Source organism: Symphodus melops (assembly GCF_947650265.1).
Source record: "Symphodus melops genome assembly, chromosome: 1".
Lineage (NCBI taxonomy): Eukaryota > Metazoa > Chordata > Actinopteri > Labriformes > Labridae > Symphodus > Symphodus melops.
Window position 1 is genome coordinate 22,062,099 of NC_136691.1, and position 16,377 is coordinate 22,078,475.

The 16,377-nt window shown below is 47.5% G+C and overlaps 1 protein-coding gene across 2 annotated transcripts in view; it reads left to right on the forward strand.

Annotated features, from left to right (window-relative positions):
- Nucleotides 1-5,064: 5,064 nt before the first annotated feature.
- Nucleotides 5,065-16,377, forward strand: part of rev3l (REV3 like, DNA directed polymerase zeta catalytic subunit) — a 60,825-nt gene continuing 49,512 nt past the window's right edge. For both annotated transcript variants that reach the window (XM_079360342.1, XM_079360343.1), the window contains exon 1: nt 5,065-5,815. In XM_079360342.1, the coding sequence (XP_079216468.1) occupies nt 5,677-5,815 (139 nt within the window). In that variant the 5' untranslated portion in view covers nt 5,065-5,676. The remainder of the gene's footprint in view (nt 5,816-16,377) is intronic.

Consider the following 16,377-nt stretch of genomic DNA (forward strand, 5'->3'; position numbering starts at 1 on the left):
GAAACTGCTTGGGACCCCAGGCCAGATGGGGGCCCCCAGAGACTGACAAACTTTAAACAAAAGCACGACCTCAAAATGTGCAACAACAGTAGGGAAACCGTCTAATCGAGCCCCATTTAACACTACTCACTCTCAATGCCCTGCTGAGCATTGCAGCATTATTCTGTGTTATTCTGTTCAGACTTGACTTTGTTTGATCCGCCTGTGTTTGATTTATGTACCTGTGTGTGTTTGTAATGTCTCTGCTCAAATCTTTATTAAAAGAAGCACTTTGTGTCGTCTGTTCTTGAAAGGTGCTTTGTAAATACACTTCACTTACTGTGTTTGGATGTCTGGGGTCCCCAGAGTTTTGTGGAGTCAAAGTGGGATCACGAGCCGCTGTAGAGCGAACATCTCTGAGTTGTTCGTGAGGTCTGTGATTGACCAATAGGGGGCAGCAAGTCCCAAATAATAACCACACTCCCAAGCTTTTCTCAAGCACATTCATCACTTCTATTTCACTTCATCATGTCATTGTGTTTTTAAGCTCTGTTTTCATACTTCATAACCAAATCCAGTGTTTCAGCAAAGGGTCTAACAGAGGCACGTTTCCCTCATCTCTATAAAACACACACTGTGATTCTAAAAAGAGGCCTTTATGAAGCACATGAGCGTGTGACTGTGATAGAGGCACAGGAAGCCTTACAACGGGAACACGTCGTCCGTATGTTGAACACAAACCCCCTGATAAGCCACAGCTTTAATCCCTGAAATGCATCACTCGTGCCCCGTCAGTGAGCACAGACTGGTTTAATGTTGTCCGCCTGTTTACCAAACCTGACAGCTAAATGATTTGCTGACATCAGAGGGGACGTGTGGCGAGGTCCAGACTCTTATCAGCTTCTGCATGACGGTGCTGTGTGCAAACACCGGTGCCACCAGAACCAATAAATCCTCTGTTTGTTATTGTTCCTGGACGTGCCACTCCACTCTGCCTTATCAGGTGAGTCACAGAAAGCAGACGCAATATTTCACCCAAAAGGCTGCTTGTACGATACACGCCTCACACCTGGCTTCATTCTTTCTGTTTCTCCATCACAACTAGTGTTTTCAGTCCTGCTAAAGGAGCCTGTTGGGATCTGAACAAGATTCATGATTAATGAGGAGTGCTCTTCTTTAAGCATGTCCTGCTTATTTTTACTGTCATTTATTTTCACAGTTGACCTGCAGAGTCGAATGGAGCACACTGACATGAGCAGGGTTTGTTTTTTAAATCAGGATCTGATTGCACAAAGGAGGCATCACCTTTCCCCCCAAACAAATAAACTTAGTTATCACAACTAGGAAAAACTTGTTTTAAAGTCAAGCCCAGAAATATACGTTGTCTTCTCAATGCTTCAAACACATGACAATTAGATTGGAAGCATGTGCAGCCCTGTGTTTTAGAACAGTCAGAAAAGCTGCTGGTCCAAAACTCTCCCTCTGACAGTCTTATGAAATCATTTGTTTGTAAAAACAGGTGTGATTGTTGCTCTCCTGCAGAATAAGCCTGTCTGTGACTCTTAGAGCAGCGCGAGACCCATGTTTATTCAAGTCAAATATTTCTCCTAATAAAGTTCCAGTTTTTTTTCAACACATATATAGGATAGGCACCTCTCATCACCCTGGAAGAATGAGACCAAATCTTTAAAGTCTTTCTGAAAGGGAACTCAAAAAACACTTTCATCCTGACTTGTCAGTATACTAAGAAATTATAGCTTGACTGATTAACACGGAAGAAAAAATAATTTATATCCACATCACTATAGGTGCAGAGGGAGGAGGAAGGAAGAGAACATAGGCCTGCACACTTCTTCAGATGCTACGCAGAGTTTTAACTTCATCACAAGGTTTCAGCCTGAGGTCTTCTTCAGGTGAGCATTTTAAACACAGCAGCATCTGTTGGACCTTTCCACCTGGGGTTTTGACTTCCTGTGGTTCAGGATCCAGACGACACACTCTTGTTCTCTGCGTGCTGTTAGTTTTGACTGGCTCTGGTGTAGGATTGTTGATGTCTGGATTTAATTTTTACGGTGACAGTCCTTCTTTGATTCAGCTCCACCCTCGTCATCAGTGAGAGGAAAACACCCTTACATGAGTATTGAATGGTTCTTTCACCATCACAGTTTTCCCACTGAGGCTGCCACACAGAAAAAAAAACGCATTCAGCACTTAAAATAAAAGCTTCTCTATTAAATTTGGCGTGTATCATATTTCTGGAGAAGTTGAAGTTAAGTGTGTCCCTCATATGCGCTCTCAGACCTCAGGCCCGCTGCTGGCAAACCAAGCAGACGTCTGCTGATTGGTTCATTAAGAAGGCCAGGCTCTCACTCAAGGTCAGCACACTCTCCACACACTGAGCTCCCCTCTCCATCGAGAAGGAAAATGCTAATGAGAGATTTTTCATCATCCCGGGACTCGTTGAGTGCGATGTCCCCGGCATGAACCGGGCACAACCAGCTGTTTGGGAGGGTTACAGCCGGGGAGAGCACAAAGCTGTGAGCTCAGCAACATCGACCTCGGCTGCGAGTGTGCAGAGGCCATTACAGGAGTCTGAGAGGAATACTGAACAGCCCCGAGATGACTGGGAGGCTACCACACATCACACACAGCGCCAGCTCTGGGACTTTGGGGTTTCAGCTTTAAAAGATAGATAAGGAGTAATGAGAGTGAAATAATACTGATTTAAAAGATCAAATCAGACATGATGGGATGTAAAATAAATCTAGGACTCTGCACAGACATGAGCACGCAGATGAACTCGAGCAAATAAAACATCTTTTGTTCACTCTTCATCTTTGGTGAAACTTTTAGCATACCTGCACAGTCGTTCGTCTTCTGCTCTGGGTGCCCTTGAATTGACCCCCGGGGACAAATAAAGTTTTTTACAGTTAATTTGAATTGAATTGAAATAACTTTTCATCTGCTGATGTGACACTCCTGTGACACTCTGCTACATGTGATGGTCCACGGACATGAGCTTGTCCTACTCAAAGCACTGCTACACATTCACTCTCTCTCTTTCTGTCTTTCTCTCTCATTCCATCCTCTCTCTCTCTCTCACTCTCTCTCTCTTTCTTTCTGTCTCTCTCTTTCCATCCTCTCTCTCTCTCATCCTCTCTCACTCTCTCTCTCTTTCTCTGTCTCTCTCTCATTCCATCCTCTCTCTCTCTCATCCTCTCTCACTCTCTCTCTCTTTCTCTGTCTCTCTCTCATTCCATCCTCTCTCTCTCTTTCTCTCTCTCATTCCATCCTCTCACTCTCTCTCTCTCTTTCTCTGTCTCTCTCTCATTCCATCCTCTCACTCTCTCTTTCTCTGTCTCTCTCTCATTCCATCCTCTCACTCTCTCTCTCTCTTTCTCTGTCTCTCTCTCATTCCAGCCTCTCTCTCTCTCTCTCTCTCTCTCTCTCTCATTGAAACATTGAAAAAAATCAAATATTACCCCTACCCTTAATTACATTACAATTAAATGTTTGTATCCCTAATGTTTTCAATGGTTTTACATAGATATCTGGTTTATGTTCATGTTCACCCTCTTTTCCTCCGACAGGCTCCCAGTGTACTTTAAGTTAAGCCCACAGTCAGCCATTAGCAAAGTGAACCTGTGGTAGAGTGGTGTTTCCCAGCTCTCTGGTCTGTGTCTGGGCTTGTTTCATGTTATCAAATGAGTTGACATATCGTCAAGTGTTTTCATGATCTCCCACAATACTGTTTCCTGTTTTCTTCTCAGTGCGCGTTTAGTTACAAAGTAAAAGTCCACCTGCAGGACTGAAAGGCCACAGCATTAAATGTGTTTCCTTTTAAATAATCACTACTTTTATGTATTTGATTTGGCTGCTATCACGATTTAACAAACAATAAGTAACACCATTGTGTAGGACCCACCTCCCCCCATTATAAAAATGGAATTTAAAAGGGCCTATTTTCTTTAAAGCATGTTTTACAATATGTGAATAAAACTGGTGTACTCGAGCAAGGTATGAGCCTGCATGCTCACAGTGCAGGTTTATATTGATATGTTTGGCATCTGTAGCTAAATGGCAGAGTCGGTTGTCTCTCAACCGGAAGATTGAGGGTTTGATCCCCAGCTCCTGTAGCCACATGTCCGACGTGTCCTTTGGCAAGACACTTAGCACCAAGCTTCTCCCGCTGTTTAGGTATGAATGAGATTAGTTACTTTACACAGCAGCCTCTACCAGCAGTGTATCAAGTTTGTCCTGCGGTTTTAAAGAGCTTTGAGTGGCAGAAGACGGGAAAAAAACTACACAAGCTCAAGTCCATTGACCGTAAAAAGACAGACAGATCGTTAAAAAGCTCTCAGTCTAGTTTAATGGACACTTGTGAAACTGAGTGCCAGTGTGAACCAACCAAAACTGTATTTGTGCCATTTAGACTCTGTGCAGGATATATATATATATGTATATATATATACACACACATATATATACATATATATACATATATATACATATATGTATATATGTATGTATGTATATGTATGTATGTATATATATATACATACATATATATATATACATATAGTATAGTATAGTAACAAATCCCATTCATACCTAAACATATCAATATGAACCTGCACTGCATGACTTGCAGGCTCATACCATGTCCACCAGAATAAAAATACAAGTTGATTTAACCACAATGCTGAAGACTCTGACAAGACAAATAGCCAATCATAGTCAGGATATTATGAGATAATAATACACTATATAAATAATATATATAATATAAATTAGAAAAAATAAAAATAAACAAAAGAAAAGAAACAACAACAGCTGACGATTCTAACAACAATATGGAATACCATCAATTTACTCTATTAATTTCTGTTGTTGATTTCCCAAAAATGTACATTTAAGCCCTCTTTTAAATATCCTCAAATTAATTTAGTTTTTTTGTTTAGATGATCGTCCAGGTCATTTCATATATTAAACACATCTACTTTTTTTTATTAGTTCTTACCTTATGTCTTTTAAATTATTAGGTTACTGGGGCAACAAGCCATCTGATTTATCGGTTGGCGGGTTTAATGTTAAGAATTAATGTGCTGCATGTCCATTTGTGTACGACAGCATGGGGCCTTTATTCTGAAATGTAACCGGAAGTGGTTCTGTTCTTCACGGGAGTTTGCCTGCCACCGTCGGTTAGCCGCCGAGAGGCTAACAAACAGCCTGTTATGGAAGAAGGAGCTCAGCCGAGGTGGCTGCAGGACTTAACGGGACTGGCTCGGACTAGTCCTGGTTCTGAGGCGTGATTTGGAAAGAGTACGCTACAAAACCGGAAGTCTATAGGGAACGTCTTCTGGCGGAAAAACAAAAACCAGCAAAGAGGAGAGAAATCCCGGGACAGCCTCGGTTATAAGAACAACATGTATCCGACGGCAGCGAGGCGTCCCAGAGTCTCCCGCCGCCGTCGACCGTAGCTTCCCCGGCCGCAGCTGAGGAGCGACCGCGGCGGAGGACCTTTGTTCGCGCCCGGGGCTTGACGCGGTGTTACCGACGTGACAGCTCCACCCTCGGATAGAATCCACCACCCACCGAGGTCACACGGTCTTATGGACTCCTTACGGTAGTTTTTTGGCTTTTTTTCCCTAGACCTTTTTTTTTTGTTCTGGTGCCTTGCTGACCGACTCAGCAGTCATGTTTTCCGTGCGCATCGTCACCGCAGACTTCTATCTGGCCAGTCCCATCAAAGACCTGGACGTGTGCTACTCTGAATTCAGGGAGAGCGACGTGAAGAAAGTACCGGTGGTGCGGATATTTGGAGCAACACCCGCAGGTGAGACGACTCTTGTGTTTGTCTAGTGTCGGTGTTGTTGACGCTTTAATGGTGGCGCTGCTCCACGCGGCATGTGGACGCGGTGGCACGCGGCATGTGGAGGCGGTGGCTGCCGCTTGGGCTCAAACACCGTCCGCTCTTTATATTGTCCGGAGGAGGAAACATAACGGGTCCGGTCAGCGTGCAAAATGACAGGGGAGATGATTCAGGGTGATGTTGTTTCACCGCTGTCGCTTTGCATACACGCTGCAGTCGAGCAGCGGTGGGAGTCCTGCTCTCCCCCCTCCTCCTCTGCTGCCTCACACGGCTCTGGGCTTTGTTTTCTCCCCCTGCTCCACCGTGGCATGGTGGAGGCACTTCAGGCTTTAGAGCTTGACTTGTGCTTAAGCCTGCCACATGTGGCATTCAGGGACAGCCTGCACACTCCCCATAAGGTGGATTATATTGTGTTGATTGCAACCTGTGGAGTGTGGACAGGACAGGAGTACAACATGCAGCCTCCTCCCTGTTACATCCTCTCTGTTTTTATCTAAACTAACAGACTCTAGCAGAAGACGTGCATTGAACCATTGTGGTGAAATATCCACTGCAGCAATAATAATAATGGCAGCTGAGGAAAATGACATGTGAAGAGCAGAGAGGGAGACAAAGAGGGGGAACATTGGGATTCAGTCAGAGCCCTCTGGTGTCATTCATCTGATCTACAGCAGTCTGAAAGGGCACGAGCCACAGTGACAGTACATTAATATGCAGCGTGTAACAATGATGGAGAGCTGATCAATGACAGTGAGATGGTGAAAGGAATATTGATGTGGTGTGAAAACATGATGCATTGTGAAAGGAGGACTGAGCTTCCCCCGTGTAGGTTTGTTGTTTCTTTAAGATCTGCCACATGCCCGGCTCTCTGGGGAACCCACCAGCCGACCACTCTGAGTACCTTTAATCCCATCACCACAAACAATGGAATCATTTCCTGCACAGCAGCTCAGCATTATTACCCCGGCTAAATCCTCCTCCTCCTCCTCCGGCTGCTGCTGCTGCTGCTGCTGCGCCCTCTCTCCAACACGCTCGACAGGTGAAGACACCATGGAAGTACAGTGACTGTGTATTTTTAGCAGGGGTGAGTCCCCTGGGGGGTTGGTGTGTGTGTGTGTGTGTGTGTGTGTGTGTGTGTGTGTGTGGTAAAAAGGGAGCTAAATGCGTTCCTCAGACTGTTGCATTGAGTCACAGAGGGTGTCGAGCTTTCATTTGGTTCTGACATAAACTGCACGTAAGCGTTTGGGTGCACTGATGTAAAGGCGACACACACAAACACACACACACACACACACACACACACACAGACTGCAGCAGAGGCGCTTGTCACAGATTTAAACCCAGTCACCACTGTGCACGCTTCTGTCAACAAACGATGATTTGTACGTTTCGCTCGGGTTGCTCGATCGCCGTGATTCTGACGGCGCTCAGGATTATTCAGCACGATAGGCACGATTATTCAGTGAAAGACATGAGGAGGAGGAGGAGGTGGGTGGGTGGAGCGACGCAGGTAAACGGATCAGAGTGACACAGTGAAAGGTGAGAGCATTTACGTGGTCAACAAAGACGGGAAGCTCCCGGGAGGGCGGCTCCAGGAGATCCAGGACCGGCGTTGGAGCCTTTAAAGCTCGGTCCTGACACCAGCGGTCATAAATGTGGCTTTAGAGACGCTCACCCTGCGGTCATGACGGAGCTGGCCGCTCTGCAGAGTTCCTCCCGCTCGGTTCATGTTGGATCACGTGTGGCGGAGTCGGAGCCAGCTCTGCGTTTCCACAAATAAAATGACATCAGCATCTGGAAGACATTGAAGCAGAGAAGTATTTCTTTCTTTTCTCTGTTTCTCTGAGCTCAGCAGCAGACTGAGCCGAGTGTTTCCCGTTGCCTTGTAGTCACGCTTCCTGCTGCAGGGACGAGTTGATGAGCACTTTAGTTTTAATGTGACTCAGATTTGGATCTCATCAGAGCGTTGACCCGGCTGTTAGCGGTCAGCAGAGCCTGAGCAGCATGTGGCCATGCCTACAACCCCAGGCCTTGGATTCCCTGTCCTTCCCTGACCCCCCCCCCCCCCCCCCCCCCCCCCCCCCAAGTCAGCTCTGTGTAACTCGATGCCACGCTTCCTGCTTCTTTTTCCCTCTGCTCTCTTTGTTAGCATGTGGTGGCTGGCCTGCCCGTGTTGCATGCATACTGTACATGGAGTGAGTGGAAGGGGAGAGGATGATGTGCAGGTCTTTGATCGGTGTGAATCTTCCTCTTTGTCAGGGACGGTCTTAGCTGACTCGAACTGAAGTTTAGATTCCATCAGACCTGCTCGGAAGTAAGAAAAAAAAAAAGAGACAACAGTCAGTGTGTTGCAAAATGTTTTAAAAATTGTCACCAAACACTTGAATGTGTTTTACCACATGAGGCTAATGTTAGCATGTCAGCAGCCTTCAGTCCTCCCTGCAGCTTAGCCCCGTTTCCACCGAGCGGTCCGGCTCGGTTCGACTCGGTACGGCGTGCATTTTGCGGCGTTTCCATAGAATTATCCCGGGAAAGATTTCCAAATAACTGATCCGTATCGTCCTACTTTTTGGTACCCTTCCGTTGGGGTGCCGAGAATATCGAGCCGTCATCCGGCTTACACGCTGGAACCACAAACGGCTGTACCAAACTGTACTGATCATCTTCATCACCTCACTGTTTGTGTGTCTGTGTTTAAATGTGGAGAGAACACTAAATACCTCTGACGGCCCAAATCAGCGTGACAGCCACAAAGCTCCATTGATCTCCACTTTTGGTGCTGAGAACCATGACCCAGATTCAGTGACAGGACCCCCCCCCCCCCCAACAGCAGGAGGCACACTGTTTGGTTCCTTGGACCTGTGCTCTCGTGTGAGAGGAAACGCATGACCAAATGACCTGAATGAGGGAAGAAGGGGGGGGTCCTCCTCTTCCTCCTGCCCCCTCTCAGGTTCAGCTCTTAATGCCATCTGAAGGAATCCCTCCAGGGTCCAGGAGCAGGATAATAGGCAGGTTCAGACGGACTCTGTGGCTCATTAGGCAGAAGGTCATTGTTCCTCGTTAACTGTTTCCTCCCCTCTCTCCTTGTCCGTAACGCCACTTCACTCATCGTCCCTCCAATCATGTCAGAATCAAGAGGAGGATCCAGTGTTTTCTTTACCCTCTGTGATCCTCATCAGTGTGCCCGCTCTTGTGACTGCTGAGGGTGCACCACAGTGGAACCTCTCAGACCCCAGTGATGTGACTGTGAGATCGCAGCAGGAGAATTCCCCTCGAGGGAGTGACGGGGTTTGACCACACGCCACCACCACCACCATCTCTGTGCACGTCAAGAAACAGCTTCCTGTTCCCCCTCCACACTTTATCTCACATGATGACTCTGAACAACACGTGGCATTGATTAAAACACATTCTCATGGCAGCTTCCTACGGCTGACTCTGTTGCTTCATCCGCCTTTTTGTTTTGATTTGTAGCCCCGCCCCCCCTTCAGTCTGAGGGATCTCCCACTTTGAGGTGGATGCAGACATATCCGAGGTGCCTGTCTGATAAACGGCTGAAGAGAGACTTTCAAACTGGTTTTGGACCACAGCTTGAGGTCCACATCTTGTCCTCTGTGGACGCAGGTCACCTGACCGCTCCAATGAACTCGGAGGCTGCAGCTTGTTCTGACGTGGAGCTTTTCCAGTGTGGGGAATGACAGAACAGATATGCCTACAGGCGACCGGTAAAGGAGCCGATTGTTGTCACTTTCTCACCCACTCACTTTGTTAGAGAACAAGCTAACGACGCCGCCAGCTGGCACAACTTTCTGGTAACATTTGTCTTGTGTACAGTCACACAAACAGGTGATTGATTTAAATGAAGATACACACTTGTCTTATATGAACATTTCAGCCAGGCTGTGTAGTGTTAGCTCTACTGCTGCTGCTAAATGGACTGGAGCTTTTTTCGAGTCAGTCATTCACGCGCTGCAGGCCCAGGCTGTTATGTAAAGTCCATTCATGCACGTTCACGGGCCGCTGACGCAGCGGGGGGACCAACTCGGGGTTAAGCGTCTTGACCGATGACGCGTCGGACATGTGGCTGCATGAGCTGGAGATCGAACCCGGTGACCTGAGGTCGACTCTGCTGCTGAGCTCCAGCTCCCCCAGGACACTTTTGGACACTTTACTGATACCTGCCCCCTTTGGGATGCTACGACGCACCATCATTCTATCCAAATGAGTCCTAACCAGTGCCTGTTCCACCTCTGCCTCCTTACCACAGCGTCACTGTCTATATGCTTCCTAAAGGTTGCAGCTCCATCCTGTAGTGTAAGAAGTCATAACTGGTGCTCATCACATGTTAAAGCAGAATCAGTCAGAGAGCTAAAACAAAGCGGCTGGCTGTGAGTCCTCTTTGTCTTGAAGAAGCTGAGAGAGCAGCAGCTGCCTCTGTGTCCTCTCTGCTGCAGTCAGTCTGATTGATGGCTGTAATAGCTCCCTTCAGCTCCTCAGTGGGCACCCGAAGGCGTCACTGTGGAGGGCACAGGCCTGACACTGCAGCAGTCCTTGTCCCCACAGCTGGATTCACACTCTGAGTCCACACATCTGTAGCTGTTAGATTTCTGATGTGAAAACCAACCTATGAATGACTTCCTATCTCTGCATCCTATCTCTGCATCCTATCTCTATCTCGACATCCTATCTCTGCATCCTATCTCTGCATCCTATCTCTGCATCTGCATCCTATCTCTGCATCCTATCTCTATCTCTACATCCTACCTCTGCATCCTATCTCTGCATCCTATCTCTATCTCTGCATCCTATCTCTGCATCCTACCTCTGCATCCTATCTCTGCATCCTATCTCTGCATCCTATCTCTGCATCCTATCTCTATCTCTACATCCTATCTCTGCATCCTATCTCTGCATCCTATCTCTATCTCTACATCCTACCTCTGCATCCTATCTCTGCATCCTATCTCTATCTCTGCATCCTATCTCTGCATCCTACCTCTTCATCCTACCTCTGCATCCTATCTCTACATCCTATCACTGCATCCTATCTCTGCATCCTATCTCTACATCCTATCTCTGCATCCCATCTCTGCATCCCATCTCTGCATCCTATCTCTGCATCCTACCTCTGCATCCTATCTCTATCTCTGCATCCTATCTCTGCATCCTACCTCTGCATCCTATCTCTGCATCCTACCTCTGCATCCTACCTCTGCATCCTACCTCTACATCCTATCTCTGCATCCTATCTCTATCTCTGCATCCTATCTCTGCATCTCATCTCCGCATCTCATCTCTGCATCCTATCTCTACATCCTACCTCTGCATCCCATCTCTGCATCCTATCTCTGCATCCTATCTCTGCATCCCATCTCTACATCCTATCTCTGCATCCCATCTCTGCATCCTACCTCTGCATCCTATCTCTGCATCCTACCTCTGCATCCTACCTCTGCATCCCATCTCTGCATCCTATCTCTACCTCTGCATCCTATCTCTGTATCCTATCTCTACATCCTACCTCTGCATCCTACCTCTGCTTCCTATCTCTGCATCCTATCTCTGCATCCTACCTCTGCATCCTATCTCTGCATCCTATCTCTGCATCCTACCTCTGCATTCTACCTCTGCATCCTACATCTGCATCCTACCTCTGCATCCCATCTCTGCATCCCATCTCTGCATCCCATCTCTGCATCCTATCTCTGCATCCTACCTCTGCATCCTACCTCTGCATCCTATCTCTGCATCCTATCTCTGCATCCTACCTCTGCATCCTACCTCTGCATCCTACCTCTGCATCCTACCTCTGCATCCTACATCTGAATCCTACCTCTGCATCCTATCTCTGCATCCTACCTCTGCATCCTACCTCTGCATCCCATCTCTGCATCCCATCTCTGCATCCCATCTCTGCATCCTACCTCTGCATCCTACCTCTGCATCCTATCTCTACATCCTATCTCTGCATCCTACCTCTGCATCCTACCTCTGCATCCTATCTCTACATCCTACCTCTGCATCCTATCTCTACATCCTACCTCTGCATCCTATCTCTGCATCCTATCTCTGCATCCTACCTCTGCATTCTACCTCTGCATCCTACATCTGCATCCTACCTCTGCATCCCATCTCTGCATCCCATCTCTGCATCCCATCTCTGCATCCTACCTCTGCATCCTACCTCTGCATCCTACCTCTGCATCCTATCTCTGCATCCTATCTCTGCATCCTACCTCTGCATCCTACCTCTGCATCCTACCTCTGCATCCTACATCTGCATCCTACCTCTGCATCCCATCTCTGCATCCCATCTCTGCATCCCATCTCTGCATCCTATCTCTGCATCCCATCTCTGCATCCTACCTCTGCATCCTACCTCTGCATCCTATCTCTACATCCTATCTCTGCATCCTACCTCTGCATCCTACCTCTACATCCTATCTCTACATCCTACCTCTGCATCCTATCTCTACATCCTATCTCTGCATCCTATCTCTGCATCCTATCTCTGCATCCTATCTCTACAGTAAAGGGAAAAAAATATCTGAAAAATCTGAGTTCACACACAACAATGTACTGAAACTAAAGCCCTCAAGAGTGGACGTTCTGGGTTCGAATCCGACCGTTAGCTCCTTTACTGCATGTCATTTCTCTCTCTCTAAAATAAAGGAATAAAAAGCCCCAAAATAAACCTAAAGAAACCCAGCATGCAGGGCGTGGCTTCTCCTCACATTCATAGTTTTTCTTTTCCTTCTTCTTTTCTTTTCCAGAGCTACAGACACTGCAGCCTGCTGTCCATTTTGTCTTTAAATGTGAATAGAGTAGCTGCTGCTCATGGCCTGAAGGAGAAGAAGAACTCTTGGAGTTGTTGTTTTTCTCGGGGAGCTAGCGATGAGGTCATGTGATTTAGTTTAATGCCCATTGGTGAGGGAGGAAGTATGGAGTCTTCAGACAGAGCTGTGTTTGATGTGAAGCCTGCTCCTGTGACGCTGGCTCTGTGTGGTCTCAGGGAGAGAGAGGCCTGTGCTGACACGTGTTGTCGGGTCATTTCAGGTCCTCCGCTCAGTGTCGGGCTCTTCCTCTCTCCTCCTCGACCATTGTCCCCTCGGCTTTGTCCACGCTGAGCGAGAGAGAGAGAGAGAGAGTGAGTGAGTCCCCTCAGGGCTGCAGGAGAGCTCTGCGGAGCTTCAAGGCAGATTAAGACCTTGTTTGGAAAGAATGAAAGAATTTGGCAGGACGATGGAAAGCTTGAATCGCTGCTGGAGAACTCTTTGAACCTGCCATGCTGTGCCATTCAGCGTGGATGTTAATGAGGCCCGGGAGTGTGTGTCTGTGTGTGTGCTCTTCTACACACACACACACACACACACACAGACAAACAAAGGGATGATGAGCCGCTGTGCCTCTTGTTACTTCAGGAATGCACCGACGCTGCAACAAGATAGCTGTGTTCTTGTGCGACATGTATCAGTATTTAGATTAGTCACATTTCAGATTCTGACCTGAAACAACACGATGGAGGCCGGACAGGTTGTTACTCCTTCAAACAGGAAGTACCAGCCTGGGTGGTTTTGACCCACACAGGTGCAGCCTTATTCTTTGCTCAAGGGGAACTCAACCCTCACCTTCCTGTCCGAGGTCTCGTTGACCCATCTGACACCCCGTCTGACATCATCCTGTAACAGCAGGTTAAAGGGGGGCGGCAGGAGCTCGGTCTGCAGAGGGGCCGGGTTGGTTAAAGTCCCGGTCTGGAGCAGGTCAGGTAGCTGGAGAGTTGCGTGTCAGGAGTCATGTGACGTTTTCAGTCTGCACCATAAGCTCGAGGGAAAGCGTGCGTTCTGAGTGTCTCACTGTACCAATAATAATAAAAAAAAAGAACACGTAAAGCGTAGAGCTCGAAGTAGGAAATGTACACAGCTGTAAGTTGATCATGTTCAGCAAATAAACGCCCCCTCACCTTGATCAGACCGGATCACTTTGTTTCCTGTCAGCTGCAGATCATGCTCGCTCTGACGCTCCGTCCACGTCACTGTTAAAGGCCAGCAGACATCCAAAGACTCTTTTCTGATCAATGTTTAATTTCACAGCAGTCAGTCTGGGAGCAGGATGATTAAAGAGGAGACGGAGGGGAGGACGGGGGGACAGGGGACATGTTCTGGAGACCTGGCTCTAAAAATAGCACGACATATCAGTACTTTTGTGTGAGAGTGTGTGTGTGTGTGTGTGTGAGACACACGGAGTCTAAATGCAGCCGAGCTTCAGTCGGTGACGTCTGTGTGTCTCTCGTTTCGAATGTTGAAGAAACATTTATCAGCTCTGACGTCAGACGATCTAAAATGTCTTCACCCTGGAGGAGTCCCGAGCTGCTCTGCTGTCTCTGCACTCACATCTCACCTGTCATCAACGTGCTGCTCTGCCTGCCTTCATGGCTTTCCCGTCGTTAGCTTGAGAGTGGAGGGAAACAGGAGGAGGAGGGGCAGAGCGCTCAGAAGAAGAGAGAGCTCGATGCACCAGCCGAGCCGTCGTCCCGCTCTTTGTGATGTGTGGCAGAGAGAGAGAGACACGCCGTGAATATCAAATTCAGTCTGAGCTGAGAGAAGGGGAAGAGTCGTAGGACTTGATCTGTCTCAACCCTTTCTCAGAATCAAAAACATTTGTTCTCTCTCGTCTCGCTCTCAACATCACACGTTGACCTTTGGTACCGTCCACCTGATGACATCACACGTTGACCTTTGGTACCGTCCACCTGATGACATCACACGTTGACCTTTGGTACCGTCCACCTGATGACATCACATGTTGACCTTTGTTACCTTTGAGCTGTTTAACGTCACTTTGTCACACTGAAACACTTCCTGTTTCTGCGCCTACTGCAGTTTGGCACCTTTCAGGAGCACTTATTGCTGATGTAGCGCTCTTTGATGTACTGTTTCCATGGCAACGGTAAACTTGTCGTCTCAGGGCGTCACAGCTGTAACTGATGACGGATATGACGGATTTCTCTCCCGTTGATCACTGTTATGTTTGAGGCGATGTAAGTACTCAATAATAACATATCACAAAGTTTGACTTTATTAAAATCATTTAGATATTTAAGTGTAAAAATGTGAACACACTTCTACAGATTGAACCTTTAAAAGAAGAACATGATATTTATTGATCCTGTAGATGGCGCCCTTGAGCACCCATATGAAACCAAAACATACTGAAGCGTCCGCTCTGCTCCGCCTCTAAACCCGTCACCACTCGCGTTCACGCACATCAAATGGAACGCGAGCTGCATTGTTGTCTTAGCGAGCTAACGTTCGCGCTCTTTAGTTAGCTCGTAGCCTTGATCTAAACACGCTTACATGACATCCACATAATCAGTGTATGTTCTTCTTCTTCTCTCTTGTCCTTAAATGAAACACATTTTATACTAAAGGGGAGGAGCCAGTCGGCCATGTAAACACAGCTCTGACAACAACACAGCCAGCTGGACTCCAGCTTCTCCTTCACTGTAGACAGTCAGGACTCAGGGACACATTGACAGAGGACATATCTGATTAATGATATATTTCTATGTAAATGTTGTACACTCTTTCTTTAAGGTCACTCTCTGTTTTCAACGCCATTTTGATGAACAACGCCGCGTTATGTGGAGAAACAAAGGATGTGAGTGATGAATGAACTGGCTGTGTTTCGACTCTTATGAAACAAAGGATGAGTATTAGAAACACAAGTGTGAGCTCTTCGGCGCCATCTGAGTCGAGTGACATCACGCCTCTGAAGAAGACGTTATGACTGCAGCTCTCTCAAACGTGTGTGTGTGTGAGTGTGAATAAGAATATCCCTGCATGTGTGTGGCGCTGCGTGCACCCCGAGCAGGGTTTTCCCTCTGCTGGTCACAGTCTCTGCCTCTCTCTCTTTCTCCTCTCCTGTTCTTCACATTCCTTTGTTTTCTTCCACATGCCGTTCCAGTGTCGAGGGTTTTCACTTTCTCTCCCTGAATCACATCAGCGCCCCCCCCCCCCCTCAGATTGTCCTGGACTCTCCTCCACAGGAGAGAGCTGCAGCATGAGAGCCTTGTTTGGCCTTTGGCCCTCGGCTCGTTGACGGCCCCTGGCCTTCCTTCCCTCCAGTCGTCCCCAGCAGCCTTTAAATCCCTCTGTGCCCTGCACAGCCACCTCTCCTTCTGACTCACTTGCATGCCTGAACACTGAGGCGGTGGCAGTCATTAGTGGGGCAAAGTGAAAATGACAGCTGCTTTAGAAGGAGCAGGTGGAGCGGCCTTGATTCAGTCCAGTCCCTTCAGCCGGATGCACATCTCAGACCGCCCATACAGAACTGTTTTACTTTTAATCTGACATCTCGTCTTTACGTTGTCATGGAGACGATTTCAGGGCACGTCTTCAAAGTGAAGGACCGGTGCGAGCTGAGAACATTTAAAGTGCTTTGAGATTTGGATCGGCGCCGTTCGTCAGTCCGACATCAGGATGACAGCAGCCTCTCCACATGGGGCGAGCAAACAGACAAAAACAGGT